This window comes from Sander lucioperca, chromosome 2, assembly GCF_008315115.2.
Source record: "Sander lucioperca isolate FBNREF2018 chromosome 2, SLUC_FBN_1.2, whole genome shotgun sequence".
Classification (NCBI taxonomy): domain Eukaryota; kingdom Metazoa; phylum Chordata; class Actinopteri; order Perciformes; family Percidae; genus Sander; species Sander lucioperca.
In genome coordinates this window covers 4,016,348-4,032,282 of record NC_050174.1, presented here as the reverse complement: position 1 = coordinate 4,032,282, position 15,935 = coordinate 4,016,348, and the positions used below count along the sequence as shown (strand labels likewise).

Genomic DNA, 15,935 nt, shown 5'->3' with positions numbered 1-15,935 from the left:
AGTCCTGCATTCACAAATTACAAAAGTATAAACTTGAAGTACCAAAAGTAATAGTACTCACCATGCAGAATGGCCCATTTCAGGATAATGTATATATATTATTGCATTGCATCATACTTATTGATGCATTCACGTGTTCATCACTTTAATGTTGCAGCTGGTAAAGGTGAGGCACATTTAAATTTTCTTTTTAACTTTAGATAGCCTACTGCTCCTCCCCGGGGATAAGATAATACCTTATAACTATAATAATACATTTCTTTGTTGATTATATTTTGTATTAAAAAGCTAATTCTGCAAAGTCACTAAAGTTAGTGGAGAAAAAAGTACAATAATTGCCACTGAAATATATATATCATATTTACTTGAGTAATGCCTTATATTAGAGATCAGAGGGTACACATTAGATTAGCCTATTTGACTGGAGATATTTGGAGATCTTTCCTCCCCCATTACATTTCTATCCCATTCAATTTATTATTGGACAAGCTTTCCTTTATGCTGGGAGCTGCGGAGAAGCCTGGCTCAGTGTGTGTGTGTGTGTGTGTGTGTTCTTGTTTAACTATATTCGTGGGGTCCAAAAACCGGGAATACAGTATACTTGTGGGGTCTGGACAGCTTTGTGGGGCCAACATGCTGGACCCCACAATTTCAAAGGGCTATTTGAGGGTTATGGTTAGGGTGAGGGTAAGGGTTAAGGTTAGGCATTTAGTTGTGATGGTTAAGGTTAGGGTAAGGGATAGGGATTGCATTATGTCAATGACGGGTCCCCACAAAGATAGTGAAACGCACTGTGTGTGTGTGTGTGTGTGTGTGTGTGTGTGTGTGTGTGTGTGTGTGTGTGTGTGTGTGTGCGCGCGTGCGTGCGTGTGTGTGTGTGTGTGTGTGTGGGTGTGGGTGTGTGTGTGTGTGTGAGAGAGAGAGAGAGAGAGAGAGAGAGAGAGAGAGAGAGAGAGAGAGAGAGAGGGGGTGGAGGTGTTTGTGATTTTGCTGCTGGTGGTGGACGGGGCTTGTCTTTTAGCTGGCTGGCTGTGTTGACACGCATTTCTGCTCCATCTCCATGATTAAACCGGCTGCCTGGAGGGGAGTCGCAGCGGAGTGTGAAGCTGAAGCAGAAGCAGCAGCAGAAGAAGCAGCAGTCAGGGGGAATGAGAGCGGACCGAGCCGCGGCATCTTCACCATGCAGCCGATTAGCACCACCAGCCGCCCAATTGATACGATTATATGAGCCCATGAGATCCAGTTTGTCTGTATCTTGCAGACAGGCAGTGTGCAGACCCGGAGATGACAACATAGGCCAACGCCTCGCTGCAGCTACATACAGGGAATGAAAACGCTCCCAAGATGGTCCGCATCGCCAAGGCCCTGGGTTTGGTTATTCTGTGCGTCGCTGTGCTCATACTGTCGCTCATCAGCTATGTATCCCTGAGAAAAGACAGCCTCTTCACCTCCTCTAAATATTACATGGGAGGCCCGAGGATTATGTTCCACGCAGGATTTCGGTGAGTTATAATTATAGTTTAGTTGATGTGATGCAGATAAGCATTGTTGTAAATATAAACACAGAGACAGGCCTTGTTTGCACGATACAACCTGGATGTGATGCACAAGCTCAACACATCACTTTCACTTACATTTGGGCCGAATGCTTCCTGTCAATTAAACAAACAGTGAGCTGTCCGAGGTGCTGATGTTGTTGCCATGGGCGATGCATGTCGTGAAGTACTTGTATTGTAAACGTTTGCATCGTCAGCAACATCACATCCAATTGTTGTGCTTCACAGTGGTGGTACATTTACTCAGGTACTGTGCTTAAGTACAATTATGAGGTAGCCCACTTACTCACTACATTTCAGGGGACGTATAGCCTACATTTTACACCGCTACATTCATCTGACAGTAGTCATCTGTAGTTACGTCTTAGTTTGAAGATCAATATTTTACATATATCAAACATATAATGCTGCTTACATTGGTGGAAAGTACATTTACCCAAGTATTGTGCTTAATGCAATTTAGAGGTAATGCTCACTACATTTCAGAGGGTAATATTGTACTTTTTACACCTCTACACTTTCATTATAAAAAATAACATATGATATAGCCTATGATTTTATGATTTGATGCTGTACAATACTACTAATCTACCTAGTAGTATATGAAGTGTCTGAAATTGGCTCCATATTGACAAACTACAACATTACAATGCTCTTACATGTACAGTATGTTAATAAAAACAGAATCATATAATTCTGTAATAATATAACACTGTAAAATGAGCTATTCTGCATAATGAGTACTTTTAATTTTGATACTTTAAGTACATTTTGCTGATAATACTTCTATAGTTCAACAGAAGTAACATTTTAAATGCATGACTGATTTGTAATAAAAAAAGAGTATTTTTTTACACCATGGCATTTTTACTTTTAATTTTAGAATATCTGAATAATTCTTCCACCACTGTCATCTTATAAATAAGATGCATTCAAAGGCTGAACTACCCTAAATGTATGTAAACTAGTGAACATTAGCCCCCCTCCATCCTTTATAAAGCTAAAACATGAATTCCTCATCTGAAAAAATACATTTAAATAGAGAATGGGTTCCACTTTCTGACAAAATGTTTATATGTTGTAACATTAGGCTTTATTAATTGTTAATTGGCATTTTAAGTTAATTGGTGAGTAATTACTTAAGTAAAATAGGCTACAAGTACCTCAAATTCAATCAAAATCAGTGGTGGAAGAAGTACTCAGATCTACTTATAAGCAAAAGTATAGCAATACAACAGTGTGGAAATACTTTGTTACTAGTAAAAGTCCTGCATTGACAAATTACAAAAGTATCAGCATCAAACTTAAAGTACCAAAAGTTGAAGTGTTCCTTTATATTTGTCAATAATGCAGTTATAAATGTCGGTAACTCATTGCCCATATGTCATTAAGAAAGGGTTTTTTAATCCATCTAATCTGCATTTGTAAATGTCAGGCTGTAAATGAAACTGTCGATAAATGGATTTTGGTGCAGATCCAGTGCAGCTCTTTCCCAGAAGGTATAAGTGGTCAAACGGTCCAACCAGTCAAAGGAATTTTCCACAAACTGGCAACCCAAAAGTTCTTGTTATTAATGGTCTATAATCTAATATTTGAAAATGGTTTCAGGTTTCCACTGGCTGCTGCATTTGAATGTTAAAAAGCATTTCATTTAAAAAAAATTTTTTAAACATGGAAAATCAGAATCAGATGATTTCCATAGAGAACCTGATAATGGCCAACATTATCGCTTGTTGGTGGCTTTATGAAAACTCCTTGGCTTCTCATAAAAACCAAACAGATGTGTGTGGATCTCCTGATTTAAGAAAACCATCTGAATACCTTTATATCCCTATAAGGCAAGAACAAACAAAAACAAATGAGTAGTTCACACATGGATCACAAGGGTGTCTCAGAATTACATTTCTCATGATTATTGTTCTCAGGTCTCAGTTTGCCATGAATTTCCTGGACCCCTCCTTCATCCCCTTAACTAACGCCCTGAATGAGGAGCTCCAGGGAAAACCGTCCAAATGGAGGTTCAACAAGACGGCTTTTTATCAGCAGAGGTGAGCGATATTAATTTTCTTTCTTCTTTTCACTGCTTTTATTTGATAACTTTAGTTACTTTATATTATATTATTACTATATAATGGTTTGTTATAAATCAAACTAACAAGTACAGCTGAAACGATTAGACGATAGAAAATTAATTGACAACTATTTTGATTGTTTCAGTCATTTTTTCAGCTTCTCAAATGTGAGAAAATGCTTTTCCTTTTAATAATTTTAATATGTTTTTAATAATTGAGGTTTTGACTGTTGGTTGGACAAACAAAGGATTGGGAAGGTGTCACTTTGCGTAAATGTGACCTCATTTTACACTATTTTTTAGAATTTTTACAAACCAAACAATCAATCAATTCATGAAGAAAATGATCAACAGATTATTCTATAATGAAGATCATCATTAGTTGCAGTCTGATACAAAATCATTCAAAATTAGCTCCTTTTGTATTAATGAATAATAATATAGTACATAATAGTGCCCAATGCAGGACTTTTACTTGCAACATAGTATACATTGTGATATTGCTACTTAAGTAAAAGATCTGAGTATTTATCCCGCTACTGCCTGTCACAGTGTTAGTGTTTTTCTCTTTTCAGGAAAGATATCTTCAGCTACATCGACATTCCCACCAACTTCTCCCTCACAAAGAACAGTGTGCGTGTTGGCCAGCTGATGCACTTTGACTACTCCAGCCACAAGTACGTCTTCTCCATCAGCAACAACTTGAAATCACTGCTCCCAGACACCTCTCCCATCCACAACAAGCATTACAGCATGTGTGCCGTGGTGGGCAACAGCGGCATCCTGACGGGAAGCCATTGCGGCCCAGAGATCGACCAGGCCGACTTTGTCTTCCGCTGCAACTTCGCCCCAACGGAGTTCTACTCCAAGGACGTGGGCAAGAAGACCAACCTGACCACCTTTAACCCCAGCATCCTGGAGAGGTACTACAATAACCTGCTGACCATTCAAGACAGGAATAATTTCTTCCTCAACCTGAAGAAACTGGAGGGAGCCATCCTGTGGATCCCTGCCTTCTTTCTTCATACCTCAGCGACAGTAACCAGGACCCTGGTAGACTTTTTTGTGGAGCACAAGAAACAACTGAAGATCGAACTGGCCTGGCCGGGAAACATCATGCACGATGTCAACAAGTAAGAGTGTTGATCTGATTGTTAGTTCAGATTTTGTTAACTGACGTGACTTATAAAGCTAATTGGAAAGTATGATCAGGGCCGCAACTTTGGAAATAAAAAAATATAAAAAATAAAAAGTAGGCTATGTAAGTGTCAGCAAAATGTAAAAGTACTTATTCTGCAGCAATATGTCAGTGTTTAACTATTTTATATGCTGTTTATTTATTAATATTACTGCTGGATTAATGTGTTTGTTGCATTTTACGGCTGAAGATGGTTAAGGCTGTGCTAATTTTAACTCCTTTATATACTGTTGGGTAGTTTAATTTACAGTAATACATCATTGTCTTTAAGATCATCAAATGTTTGTCGCTGTCCTCTGAGAACCACGTATCTCTAAAATGTCAACTTTTCATGAGCTCAGAAAAACAGCCCTGTTTTCAGCTTTGTGACGATACATTTACCAGCTGATCCAAGAGGGTTTTAAATAATTTATTTAGCTGAAGAAGTAGGATATTTAACACTTAAATGAACACATCATCCTTGAGTTTATCGCAAACATCACCAAAATCACCAAATTTGGATTGTTTTCAATTGAAATCTGAAAAGTAATCAAAGCTGTTGTGGAGTAAACTACATTTCTCTCTGAAATGTAGTGGAGTATAACGTTGCAAAATATGTAAATACTCAAATAAAGTACAACTACTTTGCACTTAAGCACAGTACTTGAGTAACTGTACTTTGTTGTTGTTTCCACCACTGCATAGTCATAAGGAAAGTGGGATTATGGGGCTTAGGGGAATGAAGGATTAATCCTGGTATTCTACTTTTAGAGGGATTTTGAATTTAATTTCTGATATTTGGATGACTGACTTGTCTTTTCTCCCTCACAGATACTGGAAGACTAAAAACCTCTCCCCCAAACGTCTCAGCACTGGGATCCTAATGTACACGCTGGCCTCCGCCATGTGCGACGAGATCCATCTCTACGGCTTCTGGCCCTTCGGCTGGGACCCCAACTCGGGCAAGGATCTGCCTTACCACTACTACGACAAGAAAGGGACCAAATTCACCACCAAGTGGCAGGAGACCCACCAGCTGCCCAGCGAGTTCAAGTTGCTCTACAAGCTGCACAGAGAAGGCGTGATTAAACTCAGTCTGACGCACTGCTCTTAGACATACGATGGAGGGTTTTTAAGAGGTAACTTCAGAGACCCAGATACATCTGCTCAGCTCAAACGTCTGCTGTGACCCACAATGCATGAGAAGTGCTAAGGCAATTTACGACAAAACACACACTCACATCCTGCTGTAATTTTACATGAAGATGTCACAGACTTGTTGTTATTCATTTATTCGGTATATTGTTGTCTTCAGCACTACACAGTTAGGACGTTTTATGCTGCTCGGTTGCTTCCATTACTGTCCTGTGCATGGCTGCCGGCCGTGGCTAAACAGCTCAAACTATTTTAACTGGAGTTTGCAGGGGGATTCAAAACAAATAGTCGAATCGTCCAGCTGTGTTTAACACAGTATTGATTGAATAATCGCCTTTAACAACAGTATACTGATTCTGTAGACAGAAATCACTGCCTAATCTCAGGGAAGGAGTTAGATCAGTGTTTATGTAATCAAATTTGATGCCTCAAGAGAGGAGCAGTTCCTGTTTCAGGCCTTTTTGCCCCCCCATGAGGTGTCAGACAATCGGCACTGCTCTGGAAGATGGTATTTGTTTACAAGACTTTACCTGTAGACAGTGTAACTGTCCACTTCAAATTTTGTTGAGATTCTTAAAATTTTTTGAATAATATTTGACATTACAACAATAAGCCATAAATTCATGGACAATGGATAGTGTGTTGCCATTAAAATGCTGAATTATAGAAAGTGGTATTGACCTACATTAGGTTCGGAGACTATAAGACATTTAAAAATATCTTCCAACAAGACTACAAGTCTATAGCCACGCTAGTGGCTACATTCAACTCACACAAACTTTGATTTTCCGAAACAATAAATACCCAAATGTTGTTCACCAACACTAAGGGTATTTCCTGAATCCTCAAAGCCTCTTCTAACCATCTGGTTTAAAAAATATTTAGTCCGCTGCACAATTTAAAAAACAGATTTTGAACCTGTTTCCCAGGTTGCTATTGCAAAAATCTCCTTGATCTTTTACAACATGAGAAAAATTAAAACACATTATTTTTGGGGACATTTTTAAATAATAGAAAGTACAAATTGAGCAAGGACATTTCTTGAGAGTCTTTGAGGATTATTGAAATCCCTTTAGAACAGTGTTAAGTTTCGTTAAAAAATCTTCTGATTATTGATTTTTCTCTCAATTTTTTTTTTCAATCTGGGGCTTAGGTTACACCGGCTATTCGTAAATCCATTACTGAGTTTGTGCATCATAATTAACTACTAGCTAGTTTTAAAATCGGGTTTGCAAGTTTGCGGTGATGAAAAGATGTCAGGAAGTCACTGCTCCGGGTAACCATAAACTCGCTTTTTACACGCTTCTTTTGTACGAATTAAACAAACGAGATATAAAGTTTGAATTCTGAGCTTTTGGGGTTCCGTATTTTGTTATCTTCAGACAGAGCCAGACTAGCTGTTTCCTCAGTTTCCAGTTCATATGCCAAGCTAAGCTAAGCTAACCGGCTGCTGGCTCCAGCTTCATACTCAACATACAGACATGATAGTGGTGTCGATCTTCTTAACTAACTTTCGCAAGTAAGCAAAGTAGTGTATTTCCCAAACTGTCAACGTATTCCTTTAAATCAAATATCTTAGCTAGTAAAGTAAAGCCTTTATTAATGTAGGCTGTAACATAGGCTAACTTCCAAAGGTTAAGGTTTTAGTGTGGGAAACAACTGCCAGTCCTTTTAAATATGTTTTATATGTTAAGTTAAGCAAGTAGTATTCATGAAGCTAGTAGTATTCATGCAGTTTAGCACAATTGGCAGATATCTGTTTATGCTAACTTAGCTGATGTGATTCAGTCATTAAACGTTAGTGGCATATCATTTTGGAATTTGAGGTATTTTTGTGAAGTGCAATTTAAAATCTCCCAAGTTTACATTATTGCACAGTTCAGATTTGTCAAATTCAATATAATCTTTTTTACTCTTAAATCTAAACAGGTCATATATAAGCAAACTAACTAGTTGGTGTAATGAAAAAAACGTTTTTATTTAATAAACAAACTAAGTTTGAATTTACGAACAGCTGCAACCAGCTCCAAAAAACAAAACTGTTGGATCAATGGAAAAAGGAAGAGACGATTTTACAATTCTTACCAATAACGGGGCAAAAAATTTAAATTTTGACCAGAGGGTAGCAGACCATCTTGTGACCTAAATTGCGGCGCTAGTGTGGTGAAAAACATCAGGAAATACAATATTTTGGAGAGTTTCTTCAATACAAACAACTGATCCTGAGGTTTACCACTATTTAAATTATAAAAATACTAAGCAAGAGAATACAGTATGTATTACAGAGCTTTTGTTGACAATGGGAGGGTTAGTTATTTATTCATCATGTAACCATATTAATTCCAATACGACATAAAACAGAGGATGAATGAATGTTATATGACTTACTGCATCTAGTATGAAGAGCATGATCCATTTAAATGACATTGCATGTGAGGCACTAACAAATCTTTTAGGCTAGTTTTATACAACCTTTTTGAAGATTGTTGTGGGGTAAAAATGTAGTTCTTTGCATTTGTGTGTATTCCTAATGGTGTATTCCTTAAGACTATTACCAGTGTCTTTGTATGAGACGTTTCAAGGCTAACAAAAAGAACCCTAAAATATTCCACATGGGACCAAACCTCTACTGATCAAGTTAAAAATGAACAAACTTTATTTTTTGTAATTGTAGATAACCTTGGGTTCTCAAAAACAGTCCACCCCGTCATACCAGACTGCAGACTGGTGGATATGGGGGGGGTTGAATGCTGGCCACATGATTCGTCTCATGACTCTGCAATGTGCTCCTTGTTGCAAACTCTGGCTGAGGTTTATTAAACAGAGCAATGCAGCCATTCACACTTACCAGATAGTAGTGTGTGCTTTTGTGCTCCTTCAGATTTAGCGTGGTAGGCCTTTGCCCGGCATCCCGTCCCACACAAAGCATTTCTTTTTGTCTCTTTTACACAAGATGAATATTTCAGATGGTTAACTTTTGTGTCTCGTCTCCAAATCACAGTGCAGTCACCACCATGAAATCACATATCTGATGAAAAAGTTAGAATTTTAGGCAATTTAATTGATGTCATAGATGTGTACATTTAAGGATAATTTCTGTGGTCCCTTAGGAATGTTTTGTAGTTACACCAAAGACCATGTGCAAAGGAGAAATGTTAGCTTGATAAAGACTGATTTAGGATTTTGAAAGCTGTATGACAACTAACAACGACTATTATTGTATGAGAAATGGAGTATCCCTTTTTTGATGTTGAATTTGATGTTGAATATCACATTTTGTGGCACAAAAATCCTTTTAAAACGTTTTGCTTTTTTTGGCTTCAGCCAAAGTAATGTGGTGAAATTTATTTGTGACTCCATGAATGTCCTCCTATAGATCTATTTGTTTGATAAATCCACTGACATGAATGCAGGACATTTTAAGTTCCTCTTTTAATGAAATCAAAATCAATGTGTAGAATGTGTGTAAACAATAATGATGCTAACAAAGTCTGTGAGGATTGTATTTCCAGTCAGAATAACAGTATAGCTTTTTGTGCATTACATAACCTAAACCTAAACATAAAATGTCTTTATTCCAAATGCAGCACTATACAGGATTTGTTCCGACAACCCTTTAACATTCTTGTACTTGTGTTCGATCTGCATGGCAACTTTGTTCCATAATGCATTAAAAGCTTGGCTGCTTATGTACATGTCGTAAAAAAGTCATAAATCATGTAAGTGACTTTGTTATCTTGGTTGTTCTAACAAAAATGATCATCTACATAAGAAATATAACCATGTCTTAAATGTTTTTTGATTATACTCCATGATAAATATGTTATGTGCCTGCATATTCCTTCCATCAATGCCTCAATGTGTAAAATAAAAACAGTATTTTTCTCTGATATAACCCATTTTTAGATGATAATTGACTCTTTTTTTGTCTTTGTCTTTACAACAATACCTGTATTCATTTACTACATACATTTTTGAATTATTGTACCCTTCTATCTCCTCTTTCTCACTTCTTACAATGCAAAGTCTGAATAAATAACATCACAGACAGCAAATGTTAAGAGAGGAATTCACACTGTAACTACAATATTGGGCCAGATTTCCTCCCAAGTATGGGTAATATTTTAGATATTTAAGATCGCAATTGGTCCACTCACCTAGCAGGCACCCTAGTCCATCTCCAGAAAACAGTAGCATTTTAAAAATGCAGCGTTATTAGGGCAAACGTGAAAAGAGTGGCTGCTGGTTGATATTGGGCTGATATCATGGAAATGATGTTGGAGACTTCACAGAAGACCAGTCCGATGAATTTAGATTAAATGCAGCTTTATTCAATATTGAACAAGTTTCTCTCCGAGAGAGGGAGATAACCATGTGTACACACTCCTAAGAGCATGTACCCATAGTGTCTCTACGAACATCAAAATAACTCCTCCTTTATACTTTTTGGGGATTCAAACATTCCAATCTATCTATTTGTGAGACAATATTACCTCAAAACTAATCCTTATATGGAAGATATTTCGAATAGATTCACACATTCCAATCTATTCTTGCGGTAAAGTGTCACCTTCAAACTGACCCTTCCATGGAAGCTCCTTAGAATAGATGATATACCTTTGAACACGTGAATATTCAACCTATCACTGGTGGTGACATCAGCAGGCACACCTCCTCCTGACAGGAGCCTCCTCCACCTGATGGCTAGTGATGGGGCTGCCGTTGGGTTCAGAGCTGTGGCCTCCCTGAGTGTTCTGCTCCATCCTCTTCATCACCAGGTCCAGCAGGGTGGTCACTGCCTGGTCCACATCAACACCCGTCACTGCACTCGTCTCAAAGTAGGGGATTCTGACGAGAACAGAGAGAGTTGATACATGCTTCTACTGGCTCAGATGCAGATGACACACACATTTACATAACCTTATCACCAGGGGACTATGGTCTAATACACTGAGTAAGCACATGGAACAAATCAATGATTTGATGTGCCTTAACTTTCTTCAATTTGTTTAATTGAGGAAAGTTCTGGTTGTTTTTGAAGGAAAAGAGTAGAGATTAATAGTCAGCGCTCAACTTCAATTGGCAATTTGAAATACCGCAGACAAAGCCAGAAACTTTGGTGTAGTCATGGACTCAGACCTGAATTTCAACAGCCACATGAAGACAATTACAAAAGTCAGCCTACTAACACCTTGAGAATATATTAAGGACTTATGTCTCAACAGGATTTGGAAAAACTTGTCCATGCTTTCATCTTCAGCAGACTCGGCTACTGTAACAGTGTCTTGAAAGGTATCCCTAAAAAGTCAATAAGACAGCAGTTGATTCTGAACGCTGTTGCTCGAGTCCTCAATAAGACCAAAACAGTGGATCACACCACTCCAGTTCTGAAGTTATACACTGGCTTTCTGTCTCTCAAAGACTTGATTTTAGAATATTACTGTTGGCTTATAAAGCAATGAATGCGCTTTTCTATTCTCTTTAATGAATGTTTTTAATTGCTTTTTAAAGTTGTATGTAAAGCATTTTGAATTGCCTTGTTGCTAAAATGTGCTATATAAATAAAGTTGCCTTGCCTTGGCATGGATAAAACATAAGCTGACATTTAGTGACCATGTTGTGTGTTTGTGTTGCTGCTAAATCGATAGTTTACAACCTTTTGACTACTAAAAGAATAGAATCTACTTGTAACCCTTGTCACAGTTTGCCTATGTCTATTAGCCCTGAGTAGTGCAAACAAAAGTGGTTTTCTCTTTATTTTATAGACCTGAAGAGCTACAACTAATCAGTATTTGGCCGTGACGCACAGTTTGGAAACAGTTTGAAAACAGCTCAATAGCACCACCCTGTTGTGTACTGGTGAAAGAGTCAAAGCAAACCTACTGTAGTGCTTGGTCATGAAAATATTGTAAAAATAAAGTAATGTTACTATTCATTTTACACTTGAAATCATGGGGAAAAAGTCTCAAATATTATGACAACATGTGACAAACACAAAGTGAATCAACATAAAAAAGTTGAAACTAACCAAACAGACCAAACCAGACCAGTTTAAACCATTTAAAGGCACAATATGTGATCTTTATTATTTTCTTGATTATTGGATTAATTCAATTGGTCCAAAAAATAGTAAATAAAACAATTATATTTAGTATAATATCAGAGGAGACTAAGAACATCTGCTAAATATTTTCATTTGAGGAGCTTTTGGGGGTATTTCTGTTAAATAATCACTTAAAAGAATTAAGTAATTATCAAAACAGTTAGCAATTATTATTATTAATGATAGTCGATCAACGAATCTACTCATCTTTGCAACTCTACATTCACATTGATTGACAGGTTTTAGTACATTAGACACCACACCATCTAAATTTAAGTTATTAATTACTGACACAGTTAAAGGATTTTATTATATGATAGCATGTGTAAACAATGCTGAACTGTAAAACTGGACAATTTATCTGATTTAGTCAAGAAACAAAGTCAAAGTCTGTTTTTATCAGGAACTCAAACTCTTCTATAATGTGTGTGAATAATATGTATATTCAAAATCAACATGTTTTGAATACAAATGTGAAAACTTCTGCTGATATATTTATATACAATGTTTTAGTCTGTTTGACCTACAATATAATAAATAAAATGATATTGTTTTTTTGCCCCCAAGTGTGGAGTAAGTGGCAAACCAGGTGTTGTGTATAAAGTGGATCAAAATCTACCTCTGCTTTAAATTTGATTCATGTTTTCAAATACACATAGTCTGATTAACTGTTTTATTGTGCTGCAAAGGAAATGTACAGAGGGCTCCCAAAGAGAAAAAGAGGAAATTGTAAACTACACGTGCACTTCACACAGCCTCACATACCACCATTAACATGTGCTATAACTAACAAACAGTAGTACTTTGTACTTTGGTACATGCTAGTATGTAAAGCCTTACCCGTATTTGTCTGCCAGATCTCTGGCCTGTCTGCCGTTAACATCTCTCACATCCCGGAGGTCTGCCTTGGTGCCCACCAACACGACATCTGGACTATCACAGTACGCGTTGGCCTGTAGCTGACCTGAACCAACACAGAGGAAGTCATTTAAACCCATGTAATGCAAATAGACATGCATGAGCAAACTTTAAACTCTGTTAGTTGAGTTTCTCAACTCTATCAACTTTGTATCTCAACCTGACAACAATAAAGAGCATTGATCTAGTATTGATCCGAAGCAGATCAATGCTGCTGAGATGACACGTACTCATCCAGTTCCTGATGTTGAGGAAACTTTGCTGATTGGTCAAGTCGAACATCAGCAGGAAGCCCATGGCGTCTCTGAAGAAAGCTGTGGTGATACTGCGGAACCTGAAAAACAGATTTGTTTTACAGGATAAAGCTCCCATGTGTAGATTTTGTCCACCATTTGGTCCAGATTCATAAATAAATATCTTGGTAACTGTTGGATGGATTATCATGAAATTGTATACAGACATGCATGTTCCTTAGAAGATGAATCCTACAGACATTGGTGACCCAGAAACCTTTCTTTGATCGCTCCCATGAGGTTGAGATTTGTGGTTTTGAGTGAAATGTCTTAGCAACCTTTGGATCGATTGCCATGCAATTTGGTACAGACATTCATGTTCCCCTCGGGAGGAACTGTAATTACTTTGGTGACCAAGACATTCATGTTCCCCTCGGGAGGAACTGTAATTACTTTAGTGACCAATCAGAGCAGACTGGGATTTTTCAGGAGGGGGCCTTAAAGAGACAGGTACTAAAACGGAGCATTTCAGACAGAGGGTCAATACAGCTACATGCAGGCAGACAGAATGAAACAATTAATTGAACATTAATGTTCTAGTAGAAACCCAAAATACAAGTATGAACCTGAAAATAAGCATAATAGTCTATTTTAAGCCGAAATTATACTGTCTGCGAGTGAGCGAGGATCCGCATAATGTAAATTACATAATCAGAAGCTGTACGCGCGTAAGTTCAGTGCGGACGTCCAGAGCCAATTTGTTGTGACCGCGCAGACTTGTCCGGACATGTTCATGCAGCTATTTTGCTACAAGTGGTAGCATAGCGATCTACTGCACGTGTGGAACGCGTCCTCCAAATGGATAGTATCAACAGAGCTACAATCAGTCCGTGGGATTGTAGGATTTTTCAAATTATTTTGATGGTATTAGTTTTTGTTTTTAGAAAAATGTGCCAATGCTGGTCAATAAGTAACTTGCTTTCAGTCCATTTATTTATTCTCAGTGTCCCAAAGTTTAAATGTGTTGGGGGTAGGGAGCAACAGCATACATTGCCGTTTTGAGATTACCACCAGGAGTCGCAAAAGCCAGAAATTTTGAGTTTTAAATGAACATGTCAAAAGTTAAGTATATTGTGAACATCAATGTTAGTTTTACCTCTCTTGTCCCGCTGTATCCCAAAGCTGAAGGTGGATTTGGAAGTTTCTCTCAGTTGCCCCATCAGCACCTTTCCCTGTGTACACCTGAACCAAACCACAGAACAAACCTCTGAACTGGGTTACATATATTTTGAGTTAAAAATTATCCTTGTATGTGTGCACCTAAACATACCAAGCATCACTTACCACTCTCTTTTCCCTGAAGTCGATGCCCACTGTTGTTGTGAACTTGTGGTTAAACTTGTTGTCGGTGTACCTGTAGAGGTAGGTGGTCTTTCCCACCCCTGAGTCGCCGAGTGCCAGCAGCTTGATCAGATAGTCATACTCCCAGTCAGCCATTGTGCAGCTAAGTGCTCAACCTGCCACAGAGTTGAACTCACAGTACACTGCTATGCTGGTTTGATAGATCATGAATCATAAGAGTTTAGAACAAGCTTGCACATGCACAACACTTAAAGAGTGACTAAACTAGAAAAGAAAGGCAAACTTGTTCCACCTAAGCTGCAGTTTGAGGGCGCAGGACCATAACAGTCACGCAGACTTATCGGGCAGCATAACTCTCGACTCATTAGGCTTTGATCAAAGAGGGGCTAGCACATGACTGGAGTTGGCTTCCGCATGAGCAGTCAAATGTCTCGCCAGAGTGTTCACACTGCTGAGTGAAAAACACAGCCTATTTGGCAGACATAACTCTTTATATTGACTAGGGCTACTGGCAGACAGCTCAACACTGCATGACGGCACTCAGGTCACTGCAATGCTTCGGCTACACTTGCAGCTCCGACAGGCCAATAAAGACGAGTGGAAAATCAGATTTGGTTATGCAAGAGATGGTTGAGATCTCCCATGGGCCAAAACAAACCTGAACATTACCATTTATTTTCTTTAGCATATCCACAATTATAGGGTGCATTCAGGAAAAATGTACGGTCAACTCAGATTCCCGCACCACAGCAGTGACAGGACAAGGGATACCACCATTAAATCTAGAGTCATTTCCCAAGTGCATGATTAATGGTATTAGATTCTTTGCAATCAGCAGAGTGAGAAGACATTGAGTAATCAACCCTTTAACCTGCAGCAGTCTCTGTCCTGATCTGACAAAACACCATCAAGTATTTTGGTGATTTCCTCTAATACCCACTGACAGTTTCACAGGTCCCTTAAAATGACAACAAAAAGTAATATATCTTACCAGTCTATCTGCAGGAAGTGCCAACGTCCATTCAGATGTCGCTCAACTCGTCCTGATTGAATAAAATAATCGCTATCATGATGTGATGGCACATCCTGAACCTTTCCCCCCTTCTTAAATGTGATCCAAGGAGGAGTTTCAAGCCAGCAAGAACCAAGCGGGGCTGTGCTTACAGACCTTGTGTTTTCTGGTATTTCACGAGGGGAAAAAAAGGCTCTTTGAAAACTGGATGTCGACAAATAATGTGAGCCTCTGTGGATTTTAGTGAAAATCGTCCAACCAAGGATCAGGGGCTTTACTTCTTGAGGCTAAGAAAAGTAAGCCTGCTTCTCTCAACAAAGTGAAAACAACATGAAAACAATCAACCTA

The 15,935-nt window shown here is 38.3% G+C and overlaps 2 protein-coding genes across 3 annotated transcripts; one reads left to right on the top strand and one right to left on the bottom strand.

Annotated features, from left to right (window-relative positions):
* Positions 1 to 965: 965 nt before the first annotated feature.
* Positions 966 to 6,560, top strand: LOC116054329 (sia-alpha-2,3-Gal-beta-1,4-GlcNAc-R:alpha 2,8-sialyltransferase-like). The gene is made up of 4 exons (XM_031305846.2): positions 966 to 1,502; positions 3,482 to 3,604; positions 4,203 to 4,760; positions 5,636 to 6,560. Exons 1-4 carry the CDS (start codon positions 1,345 to 1,347, stop codon positions 5,916 to 5,918), a joined length of 1,122 nt encoding a protein of 373 aa, XP_031161706.1. The 5' UTR covers positions 966 to 1,344; the 3' UTR covers positions 5,919 to 6,560.
* Positions 6,561 to 8,176: 1,616 nt separating this feature from the next.
* Positions 8,177 to 15,862, bottom strand: LOC116054334 (ras-related protein Rab-27B-like). Of its 2 annotated transcripts, none has more exons than XM_035990833.1 (7): positions 15,567 to 15,862; positions 14,558 to 14,765; positions 14,370 to 14,455; positions 13,211 to 13,314; positions 12,903 to 13,026; positions 10,611 to 10,807; positions 8,177 to 10,206 (listed from the first exon to the last, which is right to left on the bottom strand). In XM_035990833.1, the coding sequence occupies exons 2-6, from the start codon at positions 14,708 to 14,710 to the stop codon at positions 10,618 to 10,620; spliced, it is 657 nt and encodes a 218-aa protein (XP_035846726.1). In that variant the 5' UTR covers positions 14,711 to 14,765; positions 15,567 to 15,862; the 3' UTR covers positions 8,177 to 10,206; positions 10,611 to 10,617. The 2 variants fall into 2 exon arrangements, with proteins under 2 accessions (XP_035846726.1, XP_031161712.1); XM_031305852.2 differs by having other exon boundaries at positions 14,558 to 14,730.
* Positions 15,863 to 15,935: the final 73 nt, after the last annotated feature.

Excerpts from the sequence above, each read along its gene's own strand:
- LOC116054329 (XM_031305846.2), top strand. The coding sequence starts at position 1,345 with ATGGTCCGCATCGCCAAGGCCCTGGGTTTGGTTATTCTGTGCGTCGCT. Across the intron at positions 1,503-3,481 it reads ATGTTCCACGCAGGATTTCG|GTCTCAGTTTGCCATGAATT; the intron begins GTGAGTTATAAT and ends TATTGTTCTCAG. Across the intron at positions 4,761-5,635 it reads ATCATGCACGATGTCAACAA|ATACTGGAAGACTAAAAACC; the intron begins GTAAGAGTGTTG and ends TCTCCCTCACAG.
- LOC116054334 (XM_035990833.1), bottom strand. The coding sequence starts at position 14,710 with ATGGCTGACTGGGAGTATGACTATCTGATCAAGCTGCTGGCACTCGGC. Across the intron at positions 13,315-14,369 it reads GATACAGCGGGACAAGAGAG|GTTCCGCAGTATCACCACAG; the intron begins GTAAAACTAACA and ends TCTGTTTTTCAG. Across the intron at positions 13,027-13,210 it reads CAACATCAGGAACTGGATGA|GTCAGCTACAGGCCAACGCG; the intron begins GTACGTGTCATC and ends GTGTTGGTTCAG.